Below are 19,169 nucleotides of genomic sequence, written 5' to 3' on the forward strand. Positions count from 1 at the left end.
CATTGCTCGTGGTCCCGGAGACCTGACCCCAAGTGTCCACCCTGCCCATGTCCCCTCCCATTCACCCTCCTACCTTCTGTGAGGGGTGACCTGCTGCACACCCCTTTGTTCCTACTCCCCTAAAACATAGTCCAGAGCCTACACTTTCCCCTGAGCGCCTCTATGGCCTTTGGTAGCAGCTCCCAAGACTGGGGTGTACCATGGGCCAGAAAGGGGACTTTAAAGGACAGGGCCCTGGTGCCACCTCCGTCATCCCATCTCCCCTTCAACTCCACCTTCCCCCCCACCACACACATACCCAATCTCAGTGAAGACACTCTAACCGAGAAGCCCCCTCTTCTAGCACAAACTGTTCCTAGGGCTGGGTGCTGCCATCACTGGCCACAGGGCATTGATCTACCTGACCAAAGCTGCGCCAGCCAGATTCTCCTGCTCAGGACCTGCCCACTGGAACCAGAGACCCCGAAACTGAGGGCATCCAGTGTGGGGCCACCATTCCGCGAGGATGGCTGCCCAGAGGGCGGGACCCTGAGGCCCTGGGCAGCCCCGGGAGCTTCGGATCCCTGCCCACCTCAGGAGTGGCTACTCAGATTCTTCCTTTAATTCCATTCTCTGAGCCCCTCCAAGGTCCTCCCAGTGCACTCCCTCCCTGTTTCCCTTAAACTAGCCAAATCTGATTTCATTGCTTGCTTTCAAGAGAGACTTAACCAACAACTCAGAGCTCAAAGAGGGACTTGGTTAAATTAGTGATGAAGAGTGTTTTGGCCACATTTGTCCTTTGCCCTGTTTATCTCAGGAGGCCCCTGGGGGGCCATGGAGCTAGGATCGGTCAGGTCATTAGAAACACTGTCTCCCCCTTGCCCTCATATGTTTCCAGGGAAGCAGTTTACCCCAGGACCCCTGGCGAAAGCCCTGGGCACACCAGGCTCCACCGGTGAGCACACCAAACGGGACATCTTCCCACCTCCATGAGCCAGCACTGAGCCGGTCTGGCTCCCTTTCTAGATGCTGCCCTCCCCCACCTGAGACACAGAACCCTGATGGCTGCAGCTTCCTCGTCAGTGACATCACCCTGCCCCCTCAACAGCCAGCCCGAATCAGATCGAATCAGATCGCAGCACAACGAACTTTATTTCTGTGAGGAAGACTCACACTTTGGCATTTAGCGTAACTAAAGGGCTAACTGTGGAGCGTGGCTCATCGTGCTGTGAACTACCCCGCTTCCCAGCGCCTTCTTCACTCATCCCCGGCCTCCCGGTCTTTCTTCCCGTCCTCAGTGTCTCCCGAGTCTTTCAGATTTTGGCGAGCAAACTCCTCGAAAACCAAATTTTCATCCTGAAAACTAAAACAGAACGAAGAACATTTTGATCATGACACGCTCTTGGAAGCTCGCAGCTCCAGCAAAGCAAGATCCTTGGTCTTCCCTTTGCAACAGAGGAAGCGATCAAGATTTTCCGACAGGATGCGGCATGGGACCAAGCCGTTCTCCTCACAGCTTTTCATGTAAAATCTCTTTAGCAAACACGAAGAAGAGAAAATGAAGGAACCCACAGAGCAGACACACACGCCAAGCAAAACCAAGTGTGTGCGTGTGTGCACATGCAGGTGTGTGTGCAAGCCAGAGGACTAGGGAGCAGAAGGAGAAACCAGAGCCTGGGGATGTGTTCGGAGCATGCAGTGTGTACAAAAAGACCCCAAAGCCGGTTTGTGCCCAGGGAGGAAGGCACGGAACACAGGGAAACTCAGGGCAGTGGCTCACCTTCCCTTTGCCGTAGCTGTAAGCATGGAATAAAGGAGAGAGAGAGAGAGAATCATCAGCATAAATTATTTCTTTTCTTCTGAGAGAAACAGAGAGAAAGAGCGCGCGTGAGCAGGGGGAGGGGCAGAGAAAGGGAAAGGATCTCACGCAGGCTCCATGTCCAGCATGGTGCCCAATGTGGGGCTTGATCTCACGACCCTGAGATCACGACCTGGGCTGAAATCAAGAGTCAGAGGCTTAACCAACTGAGCCACGCCGGTGCCCCCAACAGCATAAATTCTGTGTGATAGCTGCACCTGGAAAATGTCTTATTTTGGTGACTTTATAGTTGGAGGGGAAAGAAGCCTAGATACGCGCATTTCACAACAACTGCATGTACTCCCTGTCTCTTTGCCTTTTCCAGCTGCCAGGGAGGCTTTCTCCCTGCACATCGGCACCCCAGCCTCCTTTACAGAACACATCGCCCTCACCTCCCCAACCACAACAAGCCATACCCCCACATCTGGGATGCTCTCTCTTTTCAAAGCGTTTTTCCCTTCGTGTCCTTTGGACTCCATCTAGAGCAGAGTCCCAGGTGCGGTGATGACCCACCCTCCGGGCCCATCTCACACCTTCAGGCCCGGCTCACAAGGGGCGAGTCCTGGGACTGGATGTCTAACCAGCACCTCCCATGGCTGGGGGGCGCACTCAAACTGGTGAACCATTCCCGGGTCCCTCAGGGCTTGGTCTCTGTTCACACGGTGATCATCTTGTTGTTGTCGTTGGGTTATATTTTCAGGTATGTTTTGCAGCCCCTGATTAACTGCTATTCATCTGAGTGGTTCTTTGTCGTTGTCCGTGTGTTCCTTTAGCTTTCTGCCGCCCGAGTAAAGTCCTGTAGCCCTCAGTGGTGAGCCAGCAGGAGCTGAGTGAACAGCTCCAGAGGGTTTTTCGGAAGCACCACAGTGATGGAGAGCCTCGGCTCGCATCTCTCAGGCGCTGGGAGGGAAGTGTCTGTGCAGGCTGCTAACCACAGGAGACCAACGGAGAGTCCCCCTGGCAGGAACCATCCTGGGCCCCCATGTGCTAGCATAATTACACTACCTGGGACCACAAGCCTGAAAGAGAATCAAATCAACACCTGCATTCCATTGTAGATGCCCTTGAGAGCGGATAATAAAAACTTGGTAGCATTTCTGTGGTGCTTACTATTCGGTATAAATTACTCGGCCCCAGGCCCTGGCTGAGCTTCTTAGCGACAGCTTAGCCCTGTTTCTGCTTAGTCTACCTATCTAGGCTCAGGGCCAGGAACCAGGCAAGTAAGATGTGAGCACTCCTGTGAATGAAAGTCCTATGACTCCAATCTCAGGAACTCAGAATTTTGAGGCCACGGGGTGATCTGTCCTTTCTCCCTGAAATCTCACAGGACAAAAGATCCTCATTTAGTCTTGACATTGCGGTATGTTCAGTGGAAGGGCCATCACGCCTGGAACATGAAAATGTCATACCCAGAAAAGGAAGAGCCCCACTTCCCCCAAGTTAAGGCGAAAAGTCTGTTCACAGCTCCAGGAAACAGTCTGGCATAAATGATGGCATCGCCTCAGGTCATGGTTTTAAAATATTCTTTTAAAATGTCCTTGAAAGGGACCAGAATGCATCTCAATCTCACATAGTTAAAAAATAGTATCTGAATGATACCAGCAGATACTAATAAGAAAAATGTGGTCAAACTACTTTTTCCCCAAAGTACACTGACTATTTGCATCCAGAATATTTGGAAAAATACTTTGAGACAAACCCAAAATGAATAGGGGGGCTCATTCTAGTGTTTAAAGGCCATTTCATGGGGCACCTGGGTGGCTCAGTCAGTGAAACGTCTGCCTTCGGCTCAGGTCATGATCCCAGGGTCCTGGGATCGAGCCCTGTGTCGGGCTCCCTGCCCAGCGGGGAGTCTGCTTCTCCCTTGCCCTCTGCCCCTCCTCCCTGCTTGTGTTTTCTCTCTCTCTCTCTCTCAAATAAATAAATAAATAAATAATCTTAAAGGCCATTTCATGATCAAGATACAAAAAGCTATAATGTATAAGAAAAATAAATCTTCCTTGTTTATACAATTTTTTTTTTTTAATAATCTCAGTGCCCAACATGGGGCTCAAATTCATGGCCCTGTGATCAAGAGTTGTGAGCTCTTCCAATTAAACCAGCCAAGTGTCCCGTTTACGGCACTTTTACTTGAAATATTCTTTGTTACTATACCTATAGAGGGTTCTCTTTCACACGGGTCCATTTTCCTTTCCTGCCAACGAAGCAGCTTAACGTTAACACAGAGGAGAATTTTCCCCCAGAATTTCTAGGATTACACCATATTTTTTTTGCTGCTCCATTTACTTTCTTAAAAAGAGCCATATCAGAGCACCTAGGTGGCTCAGTCAGTTGAGCACCCGACTCTTGATTTCAGCTCAGGTCCTGGTCTCGGGGTCGTGAGATTGAGCCCCACATGGGGCTCCACGCTCAGCACAGAGTCTGCTTGTCCCTGTCCCTCTGTTCCTCCCCTTGCTCTCTCTCTCTCTCTCAAATAAATAAAAATCTTTAAAAATACATATTTAAAAGCCATATCGAGCTCTAATTCTATATACCACACAATTTACCCACTGACATGCACAGTCCAGTGGTTCTTACTATATTCGCAGAGTTGTACAACCATCGCTCCATTTACTGCAGACATCCACACAAGAGCCAATGGATTTGCAATTCAAAGGATCCAAGGCGTCAAGAACCCGGCGTGACCTTTTTTCCTAGTATTTTCTGTACTCTCATCACAATCCCCACTGCCAAAAATACTCATCTTGTGAATGCCTGTTAATGTTTCCAAATGAAACGCAAAAGCCTCAGCCTCGCATATGTATCTTTCACCTAAATTTTCTTTAAATCTCGATCCAGTTCTATTCCCATCAGGGCTTCTGCTTGTAAGTCATCCCTGATAAAACCCCACAAGAGAGTCCATGTCCAAGAGCAGGGATGCTCTGTCGTCCACGTGATAACTGGAAGTGGACAGGCTGTGGCTCGCGGATGAGGAGATGAACACTCTTCTGTGGCCTGGCCCCGAGCCACCGTGGGGGTGATAAGCACCTGGCAATGTCCACCGGGGCTGTGGTCAGGAACGACCAGCAATGAATAAATAAGAAATCTGCAAGTAGTAAATGACTCGAGAAAGCCAAGACAGCGCGTGACTGACCTGGGTCCTCGGGCTGGGGGTGCATGAGGCGGAAAGGCACCTCAGTGGCCACTTCACTGGAAAAAAGAGAATGCAGATGGGTGAGGACACACGCGGGATTATAAAGCACACAGAACAGAGTGGGGGCTGCAGAGATTCCAAGTTGGACGAGGATTCAGCGAGATTCAAAACAAACCAGAAATCAGGAAGTGGTCAAGGAGGAATTTTAAGTGTATTCCCTGGAATGTGGTCCAGAAACTTCACTTCGGCATGGCGGAGACAGCTAGGTTTTGTAGGCTCCCCTTCCTCCTGGTTATTAGGTCCAGTGATGTGCTACGGTGGGTAAAGGAGAGGTGAAATCCCAGAGAAAGGATAGTTTTGGGGGAAAAACCTTGCCAAAATGTACACGACTTTTTATGTGTTCGCTCTGAGTCAACAGTCACCTAGTCGCTTGCTAGAGAGGAGAAATGAGCAGCGCCCGCCAAATTCCAGAAGCTGAAGGGCTTCGGGGTGACTTGGAATTTATACAAAAGAAGGAAGGAAAGGGGTCAGGAAGGAGAACAGAGGACAAATCTGGACCAAGGAAGAACGGAAAGGAAGGAGTGAAAAAGCAAGGGTCTCTCCTTGCTTCACCCAGGACCCACCACCTCCTACCCCAACGTTACGGCTTTGGTCAAAGCACATCTGTCTACAAGGTGACTGCGGTCAGACCCCAGCGCAGATGGGCTCTGGGTTCCGTGTGAGGGAAGGAGACGGTAAGAGCCAGGATGAAGGAGTCCCAAAGGTCAGCGCATACCTCGAACATGGCTTCAGGCCTCATGCTTTGGGCACGATTTGAAAAAGGTAGCCATTACTAGTCACAACAGCAGAACGGTGGAAACAACCCAAATGTCCACCAGCTGCTGGATGGAGAACCCAAATGTGGTCTGTCCACACCATGGAATACTACTCAGCCATAGAAAGGAATGAAGTATTAACACAGGCTACAACACGGATGGACCCCGAAAACGTGATGCTCAATGAAAGAAGCCTGTCACCCAAGGACAGATACCGCCCAATTCCTTTCATGAAATATCCAGAAGAGGCAAATCCATAGAGATAGAAAGCTTAGTGGTGGCCAGGGACCAGGAAAAGGGGGGAACGGCAAAGACCACTTAATAGGTATGGCTATGGTTTCCTTTTGCGGTGGTAAAAATACGAAGGAGCCAAAGAGCAGTGACTGTTGCACAACATTTTAAATGTCCTTGATGCCACGGCATTGTACATTTTAAAATGGTCCAGGTGGTAAGCTTCATGTTATATACACACAGACACTCAGACACACAGACACAATGGCAGCTGCCTGGAGCATGCCAGTTTTCTGAGCGTATGTGTGTGTGTGTGTGTGTCCTTGCCCAGGGGAGGTTCAGCTACGGTCCCGAGGAAACATCCCCAGCCTCACAGCGATTAGGCAACATTCACACAATGCCTCCGGAAGGCAGTGGGCCTCATTTCATAACACCTCTGAGCATAACTGCCACCAAACCAGGTTTCACCATGACTATCTTGAACCCCAGACTGGTTCCCTGTGATATCCCGAGAATCAAACAGGGAAGGAAGGTGATGAGGCTTACCTGGAGGTGAGCTCTCCCAGGAAGCTAGGAAACAAAAGCAAACAGGGCTGGTGAGTGTTCCAATGGTAGCACGACCTTATTTCCCATTATTCAGAGGTCGGCGTGTCCCAGGCACACTCCGCACTCACGGCTTACAGGATCTTCGCAATCCCCTAATATTCAACTTGACTCTTCCTCTCTACTTGTGATATCATCTCTTTCTCAAGTGGTTTAGCTGAAAAGAGGAATCACTTAGGTCTAAGCCCTGATGTTCAAGAACAAACCACAAGGTCTTTGTGGAATACCTGCTATTTACTTATCTTGACTACTAAAAGAAACTACCGTTTTAGATCCTCTCGGAGAAAATCAAAGGTAATGCCACGCACTTTGAAAAACACTACAACTACAAAACTGGGGTACCACGATTTGTGAAATCAACCCACGCACTACTCTGTTGCCCCGGGCAAAACGGGGCGACCTCTTTACTGACTTAGAATCACAGAATGCATGCATGGACTTGCCTTTGATGGTTTGTCAAGGTAAAAGGCCAGACCCTTTGGCAATGGGATTTGAAAGAAAAATGAGAATTCAAGTTCTTTCCCTCCTACCATGCAAAAATGAAGATCTACGGAGAATTTGTTCGGCAGCTGCCATTCTTTCCTGAAGGGCAACGTAGCACTAAATGGATTTCCCTTTTTTGCATGTCAGCTTCCACCACGTGAGCAGGCACTTCCGCCAAGCAGAACTTGGCAGAGTTTGCTCCTTCTACTTTTTTCCACGTGATGTCAGATGAAACAGAATCAACCACAAGACAAATAGAATCTCTCCCAAAATCTACTTGGTCATCCATAGAAAGTGTAGATCTTTCTTCCTTGCTGGCTCCCAATCATTCAGGGAAGGAAGAGTTCAGACGGGGCGAGGCCAAGACAGAGCCCACCGCGTTGGCTCTTGGACACTCACCCTGACACCGTGAGCTTCACCTTGATATGGTAAGACACCAGGATGCCCAGGACAGTCCGGTCTATGCCCTCCTTTATTCTGCTCAAACAGAAAGGAAAAGTGGAAGATTGCAGAGGAGCAGCAGAAAGCAAAGATTGGATGAGCAAACCCCTCACCTCTAGACAAGCCTATTATAATGGGAGCATCTTCTTAAGGAACTGGTGAATTCAACCAAGCTGTCAAAATCCTAGAACTTTCCATAGTCAGGGAAGGGGGTTCCTTTCCTGCATGGTAGCTTGGCATTTCCCCCCTTGGAAGTTCAGAGGGCAGAGTGTGCTTCCTGGTTCTTCCTGCTGTCTCCACTGATGTTCATCCACCTGCCTGTGAGCCAGAAACACACCCCTCCAACCCCGAGCCGTCCTCCTTGGCTCTTCCCTCTGCCCCACCTGCCAACCCTGGCCAACCACTGAGTCCTCCATAGGCTATTCCTATTATCTCAGTAACCTACCTCCTATAGGCCCAGCCCCTTCCCTGAGCTCTCAGCCACTCTGCAGCCAGAGAGCTCTCCCAGGGTCAAGCCTCAGCATGGCCTGGCAGGCAATCTGTGAGCTGGCCTTTGCCTGCCTTTGCCACCTCATGCCCTGCTATGCCCCAGGGTCTCCCATGCGCCAGCCTTGGCACACACCGGCCTGGAATGCCCTCCTCCTCTGCTCTCTAAGACCTCACGTTGACGCTGACCCTCCTTTGTGAAGCCTTCCTGGCCACCTGCCATCAGCATGGGTCTCCCTCCTTTGTGCTCTGGCCCCAGCACCCAGCATCTTGTTGAAGTGAATGAACACAAGTGAATGAGGCCATTGCCTGTGTCCCCAAAGAGGGTGCAGTCTAACTTTCCCCCTTAAAAACTGCCCTTCCAGGTTCTACTAACAGGTGCTGAGCTCCCACTGTCTGACAGGCACTGTGCTGGGCGTTATAACACATTATTATCTCATATGCCATCCGTTGCCAGGACATTAAGTATTTCAGGACGCCCAGTCACAGGAGTTAAGGTCTGAAAAACATCATGACACAATAGCTACAACAATGTGAGTGACAATAGACAACACGGCCAAGAAAGCTGAAGGCTTGAGGCAGAAGGCAGGGCATGATTGTGTTAAGAGGTCTGAGAAAGGTCTGAGAGTATGGGGCAGGTTCTGGGCCCAAGGACCCCAGCCCAGGGATCCCTTTCATGGGAGACACCTTGGACATTGCTCCCAGGGCCACAATGCCCTCCAGAGACTCCATCGGCTCCTTAGTGCCTGGAGCTCCTTATGGAGGGCAAATGCCTTTATCTAGAATCCTGGACTGTGGTCACTCAGTCGAGAGAGGTTGACACCAAAGGGGACTAAAAGGGGATGCAAGCCTGAGACCCCACCCTGTTCCTAGGATTGACTGTCTGACTTATACTGCACGGGGTCCAAACAGCTGGGGGGAGAATGTGCTTCATCTCATGCCTGAGAATACCCTGCAGGCCTCCCCTCCGCCATCTTCCTTGAATGGGAGAATCTCTCCACACCCGCCACTCGCTCACTCTCTCAATCTCTCTCTCTCTCTCACAAACACACGCGCACACACACACACACACACACACACACACACACAAAGATAGGCTAATCCGGGTTCTGCTGTGGTTGTCACTTTCCAGGGCCCTGGAAGGCAGCCTGAAGCTGGGGGTGAAGGAGGGACTCGGGGTTAGGAGTGGCCTTTGCTCTGTCGTTAACCGACAAGGACACCTTAGTCAAGCCTCTCCTTCTGGCTGAACTTCGATTTCCTCATTCATAAAATGAGTATAAATTTGCCTTCCTCACAAAAGTGTGGAAGACTTACATGGTTGTGAAAGAGTCCACAAACCATACAGCGCTTTTACAAACGAGTTGTGCCACTGTTGGGGTCTCGAGGGCCACACCCTGGAATAAACCAATCCAGTGTCAGCGTACCTGCCAGTCGCTCTCCCAGAGCTTCACCAAAGTGCCTTAGAATCGAACAGACCAACTTGGCAAATTATCCTCAAAAAATTCTTTGACTCCCATGATTCCGCCTCCTGCCAAATGTTTGCTGACCCCACTCTTGTCTCGGAGAACATGTGCTGCTGAGCTCTGGGGTCATGGAGGTCAAACAGGAGACCCTCTTCCCAATGGCATCCCCTTGCAGGTGGCCTACTGGGCCCACGGAGGGAACCCCAGGGCATCACACGGGGGATGGCAGGGAGTGGGCCTCGAGCTCTCCCCCAAGCACTCAGCGCTCACCAACCAACATGCTCCGGGAACGGAAGCCTCGAAGGATGGCTAGAAGTGGCAGTGGATAGTTGACCTTGAAGCCTCCCTCCGGTTTGTGCTAGATCTGCTGGCGAAATCCAGCCAGTGGTTCTTTGAGTTGGGGTCAGCAGAGCAGTGCTTAGTTCATTGAAATTTAATTGACATCTGTAGCTATCATGACCTCCTGTTCTTTACCTTTCCTGGTAGAAATGAATAAATGACGTTTCCATCATGCATGCAGCCACCTGCATTACTCAGTTTATTTTCTTTTTTAATTTTTATTTGTTAAGTAGGCTCCATGCCCAACGTGGGGCTCAAACTCATGACCCCGAGATCATGAGTTGTGTGCTCTACTGACTGGGCCAGCCAGGCGCCCCTGCATTAATCAGTTTCTGTGCTTAGGGCACTACACTAGCTAATGATATTTTTAGAAGGTAATGGCTGACATTTCTAGAGCGCTCACTGTGTACCCAGCACCACATTTTACATGGATTGTCTCCCATAATCCTTATAAACATGAGAAAAGGCAGCACCCCACTGAACAGACGGGAAGACTGAGGTTCTGAGGCAGCCCAAATAATCTGCCCAGGGCAGCCCAGACGGTAAGCAGTGCAGCCGGGGTTTGGCAGGAGACTGCCCCCAGAGCCCACTGCTGTAACCACCACGTCGCACCAGGGGAGGGAGCATGGGCCCTGCTTGGGCCACTGAGTCTGCCCTCTGCACCTGGAGTGACAGCCGTCAGGCTCCATGTGAGCCCGTGAGCCCGGGGGTGAGACGAGAGGGGAACACACCAGCACTACCTCTGCGTGAGTCTTGGGGGCCTGTCTCCTGAGCTACAAGGACTCACATCGTGCTGGAGGCGAGGTTCGTGTCCTCGTGCTTGATCTTCCCATCCAGGGCGATGCCCCTTCTTTCACGGTTGTTGGCCAACAAGGGCACCAGGGTCAGCGTCGTGGTCAGAGTGCTGTTTGGTGGCACTTTTTCTCTGTAGGAAGAAACACAGAGAGGATATTTGGCTAACTATTTTTAGGGCCATAAAGCCACCATCAGTCCCATGAGACCCTATCTGCCATCAAGCACTTTCCAGGATCCAAGTTCCCTGTGACTCACAGGGAAGGTGGTTCAGATTATCTGTGCACTTGCCTTAGGAGAAATATTAGTGACATCCCAAAACAGGCTGGCAGCAAGTCCCTCGTCTTCCTCTGAGTCACTGAAAATCTAGAGTATTCTGTGGGGCTAAATGAGACTGACGAACACAAGGGTCAGGGACCACAGCAGTCTCCTCCTAAGATTTCGCACCCATGCCATGGGCTGCAGGCCATCTGGCCAGGGCCAGCAAGAAGCCTCAGCTGGACGTCGCCTGTCAGCAAGAGCTGGCTATCGGGAGGATCAGGCTGCTGAGGAGGACGCGGTGGGGCCCTCTGTGAGCCATGCGGACCGGGCTGGTTTGGTTCAAGGCACACATGCTCTGTCTTTCCCAGCTCTGCCCTGTCACTGGGTCACTGGTCAGGTGGTAGGTGTCAGCCTCTGACAGGCACAGGGAACCCGTGCCAAACTGTGGGTCTGCAGGTCGGGGATGGAGCTGGGGACACAGCGGCGAGGGTTTCTCCAACTCGGGAACCTCCCTGGCTCCTGGGGGCTCCAGAGGTGGCCTGCCATTCACTGCACCCTGCCACCACACCTGCGCCCAGAGCCGTCCACGCCAGCCGGCTGCCAGTGTCAACACGCCCCACACATCCTCCCTCCTTGTACCCAGGCAGGAGAAGGCAGGGAGTGGCCCTAAAAACACGGCCCAGGAGTCAGCCCCAGGGTCCCGGGAGCCCCAGGGTTTGGGGACAATGACTCAGGTTCTGCAGCCTTCTGAGCGCCTTCTAGTCTGAGACCTGTGAGCACGATCTAGCTCAGCTTTCAGACTCACTGCTTCCCACCCTTGGGGGGACCCTCCAATGGTCGCCAGCGTCCTGGGAATCATTTGGTCCAAAATGCATCAAATTACTGAAAAGAAGTCCAGATAATAGGCTCTCTGAGGGAAAACCTCAGCTAGGGACCATTTTCTCCTTTCATCATTGAGCATATGCCAGAAGGTGAGCCAGGGAGACCCGGGACCCGAGGACGTGTGAGGCTGCACCTGCAGGGAGAACAGACCCCCGCCAGCAGCACCAAGCGAGCAGCCGATGAGCTACGGCTCCTTCCTGCCTCCCTCCCCTCTGGACCTATATTTAAACTTGGGTCCAGATCTGCTTTGAGTAATAGTTTATTCCAAAATTGTCTTTTAAAGTTTACGTCATGTTCTCTTGCTGACTCAGTTTGTCTTTCCTCACCGGCCCCCTTCCTGTAGCTCAGCAGCGTACAACGGTGCTGGGACACATCAGTGAGACAAAGAGGAAAAGACCTGCCCGAGCGACCCTCTCTGGGGGAGGCGTCACCCCCAGTAACCTGTGTGTGAATGAAAAGCATGCAGCAAGACCAGGCAGGTCTCTGGCTGCAGCGGGAAGATCCCATCATCACAGGATACTCCTCTGCTTTCGAGTCTAATGAAGGGAGAGAAAAGGTTCATGACGCCGGGCTCAGAACTGACATATCATCGGACTCTGGCTGTCATGGTACCACATTTTCAAATTGAGCTGAAGATCAAAAGACAGAGAACCCTCGCCTGGGCTTGCCTTCTCCGGGAGGCAGAAATCGTATCAAATTCCTATGGACTTATTCCAAGGAGCAAGAGAAAGTTCTAGCTGTTCCCACTGTGACATTCCAATCTTTATTTCTCTCCTTTCCATCATTCCTTGTGAGTGAGATCTCTGGGAACTCTTATGAATGAGAACAGAACTGAGATGCTAACTTTCTTTGCAGCCCTTGAAGTGAGAAAAGGGGAAGGAAAGGAAGCATTCTACTCCCTTCTTCAGGATGAGTGAAAGGGGAACTTGACAAGGAAGCCTGAGCCACCCAAGAAATAGAAACCCAAGCAGCTACTCACTGTGTTTCCTCCTGGGCCACCGGCTTGGTGTAATAATCACTCGAGTAGAGAACCACGTTGGCCACTTGTTCCACTGCAAAGGGGGGACAGGGGTGGGTGATTCGACGTGGGGTCCTCCATGCATGGGCATGGCGCCTGCCAGGGCCGCGGTGGGTCTTCCCTCTCTAATGCTGTTGGAGTGCACTTCTCAGGCTTGGCTTTAAGGCTGGGGTTTCTGAGTTCTGTCCCCAAACCACTCCTGTTCACCAATAACCTGCTCTGTGGCAGCTCGCACCCATGAGCCAGACTCCCTAAAACTGCACCTCCTAGGAGACCCCTCTCCGCTGAGCCCACGGCGAACCTACCCCTGGGTATCCTTCCAAGTGTACCGGGACTCACCATTTGTGCTTTCTCTAAACCCACGCCCCTTCCAACACTATCTTATTTAATGAGCACCTCCTTCCAGTTGTCCAAGCTAGAAACCATCTGCCAGCAGCATAGACCTGACTCGTGCATATGGGTAGGAAGATGGGCTCTGAAGCCAGACTCCTCGGGCTCAAATCCCAGCTTAGCTGTCAGCCATGGGGTGAGTCACTTAGCTCCTCTACGCCTCAATTTCCCCATCAGCAAAATGGGGTGACAACTGCATCTAACTTACACAGTTGTTCTGATGATCAAAAAAAATTATTTTTAATCTCTGCTAAAATCAAATTTGAGGAGTAAAAGAAACAATTTGCGTGAAAAACTCAGCACAGTGCCTAGCCTATAGAAAGCTACTAACATCTTGCTTCAGATGTTGGCTTCTTTCAAAAATTAATGGGTTTGATGTGAGAACTCATAAAACCTTGAGAAATAACTTAAAATTGAAGTATCAAATGATACTTTCTCAACTGTGCTACTTTGTGGAACACTGTATTGCACACTACACATGACATGCTAAATAATACCAGGTCCTACAGAGACCAAACCCAGATCAACTACGCCAACATAAGACAAAGCCATAAGCATCAGGAAAACGCGATAATAATTCTTCAGTACGCAAGCATCGAAACTCCTAAATCTCATCTATGATGCACATACACAAGGAAAGAGGAAAGTGGTGTGTGACACAAGTGACCAACCATCCTGATTTGCCTGGAAGTAGCCCATTTTAGCACCGAAAATCCTGGTCAAGGGGCACCTGGCTGGCTCAGGCAGAAAAGCATGCAACTCTTGATCTTGGGGTCAAGAATTCAAGCCCCACGACAGGTGTAGAGATTACTTAAAAAAACAAAACTTAAAAAAAGAAAAAGAAAAAGAAAATCCTGGTCAAGCCAGGACTGTTGGTCACCATAATACATTATAAGCCTGACTTCGTCTTAGTCATTGAGCGTTGTTTGAGCTAGTGGTGAACTCAGAGGTCACCCTGCCTGGTCATTCTGTCCTGTCTTTTTTATGTAGCCCCTAGAGAACCATGATATCAGACCAGGCCCTGTATGTGGGCAACCTCCAAGCTGAAGAAAGGGGTAGAACCGCAGGCAGGGTGCGCCTTGTGTGTGGTATCACGCAAGGCTTGGCCATCACATCGTGGTAACTCGCCAGCAGCAGACACAGTAGGGCTTTACCATTTACAAACGCATTTCCAGCCTCCAATCCCTGGAGCCTCACAAAACCCAGGAAGGTAGACCAGGAAATCAGTGCTGTGATGTCAGCTGGGATTCAGAAAGGACTCACACGGCGCGAGCCCACAAAGTAGGCCCCCTGTGCCCAATCCAGTGCTTTTCCCACCACGCTGTGCTGCCTCTGTCCACAAAAATTAATTCTGATCCGAGAAAGAAAACTCCTGTGGCTTCCCCTGGGATCTGGCAAGGGGCTCCAACCAGGAAGGCACAGCATGGAGTGATGGAGGATAGCCTGTCAGGGAAGTTGTTTCAGGACAACAGACAGCCCTAAGCGGGATTTGAGGTGGATGAGGTGACCCCTGAGGGTCTTTCCTCCTTTAGGTTCCTCCTGTGCATGGCAACAGAGATAAACAGGCAGTTCCAAAGACCCAGGAGGGCCTTATCCACCCAGAAGAGAAACCCTGGGGAAATATGACCAGATGGAGAAATTCCAGAAGACTCTGCCTTCCCGTATTGAGAAGTTCCTACCTAATGCTTTAATCTTCTTCACTGTCTTCTCTGTGTTATTGGTCACGGTAATGGTCACCGAAATGGGCTCCCCATGGAAATAGATCTGAAAAAGTTAGCAGGTAAGTCAGAAAAGTGGAACAGAGCGTGGTGGTATCTTTAATCTCATGGCTTTCTAGGTTTATCTCAGTCCTTTAGCCAGAATAAAAGTGGCTGAATTCCCACACTTTCAAGGAAGATAAAGGGCTCCTTTAGCCAGGGTCTGGAACACGGTGCGCCTCGTCTGTGGCGCACTAAGGAGGACAGCGGTGACCAAGGAGGAGTGGAGCACGGGTGCTCCCACCTGGAATGCCCAGTTCTGAGGGTCATGGCAGCTGTGGCCATGGGGGTCCCGAGTGGAATCACAAGGCCATTGGAGCAGAATAAGTGTGTGAAGGGGAATCAGTGGGGAGCCCAGGGGCAGAGCTCTCCTCAGCAGTGATTCCCACATGATCCAGGCCCTGGTGGGCACACCCTTGCACACATATGCACGCACGGGCATGCATATACACACAGTACGCTGAGCCTTTGCCATCAGGTGTGCATGACCTGGGTGACCAGAGGGACCCAAGACAGCCTCGGCCAGTGGTTCTTCACCCTCCTTCACCATGACAACCCTAAGAGACGACATTCACACGTGACTCGGTCACCCCTCCACCATTACATGGAAATCTACATTTTCCAGGGAAGTAAACAATTTGCAAAACTACACCCATCAGAGCTAGTAAATGACACCTGTGGGGGCCACAGGGGGGGCAAAAATGGCTTGGCTCAGGGGTATGTGGAAACTACCACCCTTCCCCCTCGTTGGTCAGGACTGGCAGTGCCATGGATGTGGCCAGTGTGACCCTCTGCTAAGGGTCACCTTTACTAGCTCCAAATTATGAGAAAAAGCCAATTATTTACAAACATGGCCTAGACACAGATGACCTGCTACATACCCGCGGCAGAGTGGGCCCCAGGCCTGCTCCCACACGGGGCGCAGTGCCAGCCCGCGGCTCACCTCTTTGCTGAGGGAGACAGCCAGGTGCAAGGGCTTGTCGGACATGAAGAACTGCCAGGCGGCCTCAGCTCGGGGCTGGGGACCCATCTTCGCTGGTGCATGCTGTACTTTCCGGATCAGTAAACGCACGGAGCTCCTGCAGACGACAAGCGGGGACAGGTCTGGGCTTACCGCCGGGCCCCCTCGGAGGGCGTCCAGGCCTCTCTCTCCGTCTTCATGCTGTGATGCTTCAGGGAGGACGGGGGAACCAGAGGAGGGAGGCACCCCATGCTGGGGTGGGGGAGGGCCTCAAGGACCTGTATTCTGGTCCCTTCTCTGAGGTTTCACCAGCTGGCTGGCGTGGGCTCAAGGTCACTGTCACCCTCAGCTCTCAGGGCACAGCCCAGGGTGGGCGGGGGCTGTGTGTGCCTCATGTGACAAGCTGCCACGCTCTCCACAAACGTGACTTCCTTCAGGTGCTGTTTATGACAGCAAGCCTCCACGTGCATGTGTTGAGCGTGAGGAGAGTGTTGAGGGCACGATGGAAAACATCATTCAGGTACAAGAAGAAAAGTGAACACTGGGGCCCGGGAGGGCGGGAAGGCAAGGGGTCTCTGACGGGCAGAGAGCCTCTGCTCAGGGTGATGAAATGTTCTGGGTGTAGACAATCTGGGGTGCGGACAGCGGACAGTGCTGTAACTATGGCCCCACAACACAGTGGATATCGTACTTTATGCCTCCGAAGCGCATACTCAGAAACGGTTAAAGCGGTAAACTTCACGTTGTGTGTATTTTATCACAGTAGAGGAATTACCGAGAAGAAGGAAACTAAGGAGAGAGGGAATCCAGGGGCGGCTGGAGGCTTATGTGAACCTTGAGATTGCTAGCTCCTGGGCCATTTTCCTTTTTTCCCCCAAATGATGAGCCACTGACCCCGCCCCATGTGTAGACGTCCTGACTCCTGGGCGGGTGGGCCCCATCTCCCTGGCCACGCAGCCCTGTGCAGGGAGCTCCGCCGCACGGAGCTGAAGTGAGGGGCTGCTTCCCACCCTGGGTGCCGCCCCATGTCCCACAGCTACATGCTTACTTCTTGGGCACTTTGTCCCCTTCGTCTTCTGCGCTGTCCCTGGCGAATGCTTTGACCTCAAAGTCGACCCCACAGCACTGCAGGGGGCAAGAGAAGAGACAAGGCTTCAGTCAGCACCTCCCTTCCCGGGAGCTGGGATGGGGTCTCACGTCCCACAGGGATGTTATGTGGCACCTCATCTTTCTGTCTTAGCCATATCCTTTCGAGGGCTACCCCATGAAGGTTAGATTTGCCACATGAAGAAAGAACGTAAGACTGACGTCAGGATGAGGAGCGCGCTGTGGCCCCAAGCTCCCAGGGACATCACGTACGGTGTCCAGCCCTCCCTGACTCCATTTAGCCGTCCCTCTAGATGTGATCCCGCATGCATGTCCCTGAGGTCACCCCGCCCACAGCAGGGGCTAGACGCAGGTGCTCATGGGGCTGGCAGGGGGGCCACGACTGCCCACACTGGCCGCCAACCCTGGAGGGCTGGTCGGCTGCACCCAGGCGTGGCCCCGCCTGAACGGGGGCCCGGCGCTGGCAGCTCTTCCAACTTGCGCAAACAAGCTGGAAATGGAATTTGGGGCAAAGCCTTCTGATTTTTAAACTGACTCAATAGCAGTATGTTGTGTGGGCGGAACAAATGCATCCGCCCCGCGCGGCCCCTCCCCAGCCTGCTCATGTCTGCGCACCACCGCACAGCGGGGGGTGGGGGGGGTGGGGGGGTGGGCACCGTGCTCACTGACCGCCCCAAGGGAAAAAGTGCAATTGGCTAAAGGACATGAAGTCAGTTGTACTGACGGTGGCATATGAGCCACAGCCTCATTGGTTCTATAGCCGTGGAATCATGACAATTCTGAGATCTAGTTTAAAAATAAACCAGCATGAGGGGCGCCTGGGTGGCTCCTCCCGGCGCACACTCAGCTCCTTTGCTTCTCTCCCCTCTGAGGCGCTCGTGCTTGGACCACCCAAACCCTCTCAGCGCCATGGTCAGGGTGCCCTTGGGAAGCTGAAGTCAGCACCTACTGCTCAGAGCCCACCAGTGGCTCCCCGCTCACTGAAAAAATCTATGGGGCCCGCACCTTCCACACCTCTGACCTGCTCTGGCCATTTTGCCCTGCTCCACCTGGCCCAGCATACCAGGCAGCGTGCCCTCTCTGCCTGGAACGCTCTCCCCTGGGATAGCATGGCTTCACCTTTACCCTCCTGGGGAGGCCTTCTTTAAACATCCCGAACAACCACCCCACCAGCCTCTCACCAGCCTCCTGTTCTCCAGAGTGCCTACCGTCCTTGGATGGGCCCTGGAGACACCTGTTACTTCGTTTTTGCCTGATTCTCCCCAGTGACCTGTGGGACCCAAAAGGGGCGGGACTGACTACTGTTCCGTCCCCAGGCTCCGTCCTGGCTAACAGCTGCTGAAGACAAGCAACAGATTCGTTATAACATCTCTCTGCTTTTGGGCATGTTTGAAATTCCCACAGCAAAAGGCTATTTTATGTGAAGGAATGAATGAATCCATGGCCTTTCTTTTGGAACTGACCTTCCCCATGTCTTGCGGGGCTGGCTGCAGCATCACCGAACAGGGTAAGTAATCAGGAAACTGTGGGAAGAAACAAATCCTTTCGTTCAGAGGCAGTTACTCCACGTGTAACATGCACTTGATGTACAAAACTGGGAGAAGGAAGGAGAAGCAAACAAAACAACAACAAAAACCCCACAAAAAACCATGTTCACCTGTATTACCAATACCCAGAGTAACATCATGAATACGAACTTCCAAGTGTCCTGTGGGCTCCCTCACACACAAATATGTACATACACGTGTGTGCGTTACAGAATCGAGACCCATGATGCCACGTGTCCTGCTGTCTGCTTTGCTCCCACCCCTGCTCTAAACCTCCTCAGAATGCACTATAACCATTTTTCTGCACCGTGAGCTCTGCCATTCTTCAGGCTTCATTAACACCAAATTTAATTGAGCCAGCCCCCTCTGTTGGCTGGCGCTTCATTCAATGGTACTTTACTTTTCTGCCATAATAAACAACGTAGCTATAAGCCTTCTTCAGCCACCTCCGCACAGTTTTATCCAATTAAGTCCACAGGCTATGCTGCTAGAAAGGGAATTATAGGTCAAAATCACAATTTTAAGGTTTTTGAAACGTGTTGGCATGTTAGCTTTACAACGTGATGTCACTTCAAACTCCCAGTACCAGATCATGAGAACACGCAGGACCACAAAAATGATTT

At 51.7% G+C, this 19,169-nt stretch overlaps 1 protein-coding gene across 7 annotated transcripts in view; it reads right to left on the reverse strand.

The window, feature by feature from the left end:
• Positions 1-1,112: 1,112 nt before the first annotated feature.
• The window catches only part of SAG (S-antigen visual arrestin), a 34,991-nt gene continuing 16,934 nt past the window's right edge, over positions 1,113-19,169 (reverse strand). Inside the window, exons 6-16 of one of the 7 annotated variants that reach the window (XM_008690321.2) lie at positions 18,463-18,522; positions 16,941-17,017; positions 15,875-16,010; positions 14,854-14,938; positions 12,746-12,818; positions 10,619-10,756; positions 7,502-7,579; positions 6,563-6,586; positions 4,971-5,026; positions 1,760-1,775; positions 1,113-1,342 (exon numbers count right to left, since the gene is read on the reverse strand). In XM_008690321.2, the coding sequence (XP_008688543.1) occupies positions 1,237-1,342; positions 1,760-1,775; positions 4,971-5,026; positions 6,563-6,586; positions 7,502-7,579; positions 10,619-10,756; positions 12,746-12,818; positions 14,854-14,938; positions 15,875-16,010; positions 16,941-17,017; positions 18,463-18,522 (849 nt within the window). In that variant the 3' untranslated portion in view covers positions 1,113-1,236. Of the gene's footprint in view, positions 1,343-1,759; positions 1,776-4,970; positions 5,027-6,562; positions 6,587-7,149; positions 7,263-7,501; positions 7,580-10,618; positions 10,757-12,745; positions 12,819-14,853; positions 14,939-15,874; positions 16,011-16,940; positions 17,018-18,462; positions 18,523-19,169 lie in introns of those variants that run through there. The other 6 variants (XM_008690322.2, XM_008690324.2, XM_008690323.2 and 3 more) reach the window with 6 other exon arrangements.

This window comes from Ursus maritimus, unplaced genomic scaffold (genome assembly GCF_017311325.1).
Source record: "Ursus maritimus isolate PB19 unplaced genomic scaffold, ASM1731132v1 scaffold_1, whole genome shotgun sequence".
Classification (NCBI taxonomy): domain Eukaryota; kingdom Metazoa; phylum Chordata; class Mammalia; order Carnivora; family Ursidae; genus Ursus; species Ursus maritimus.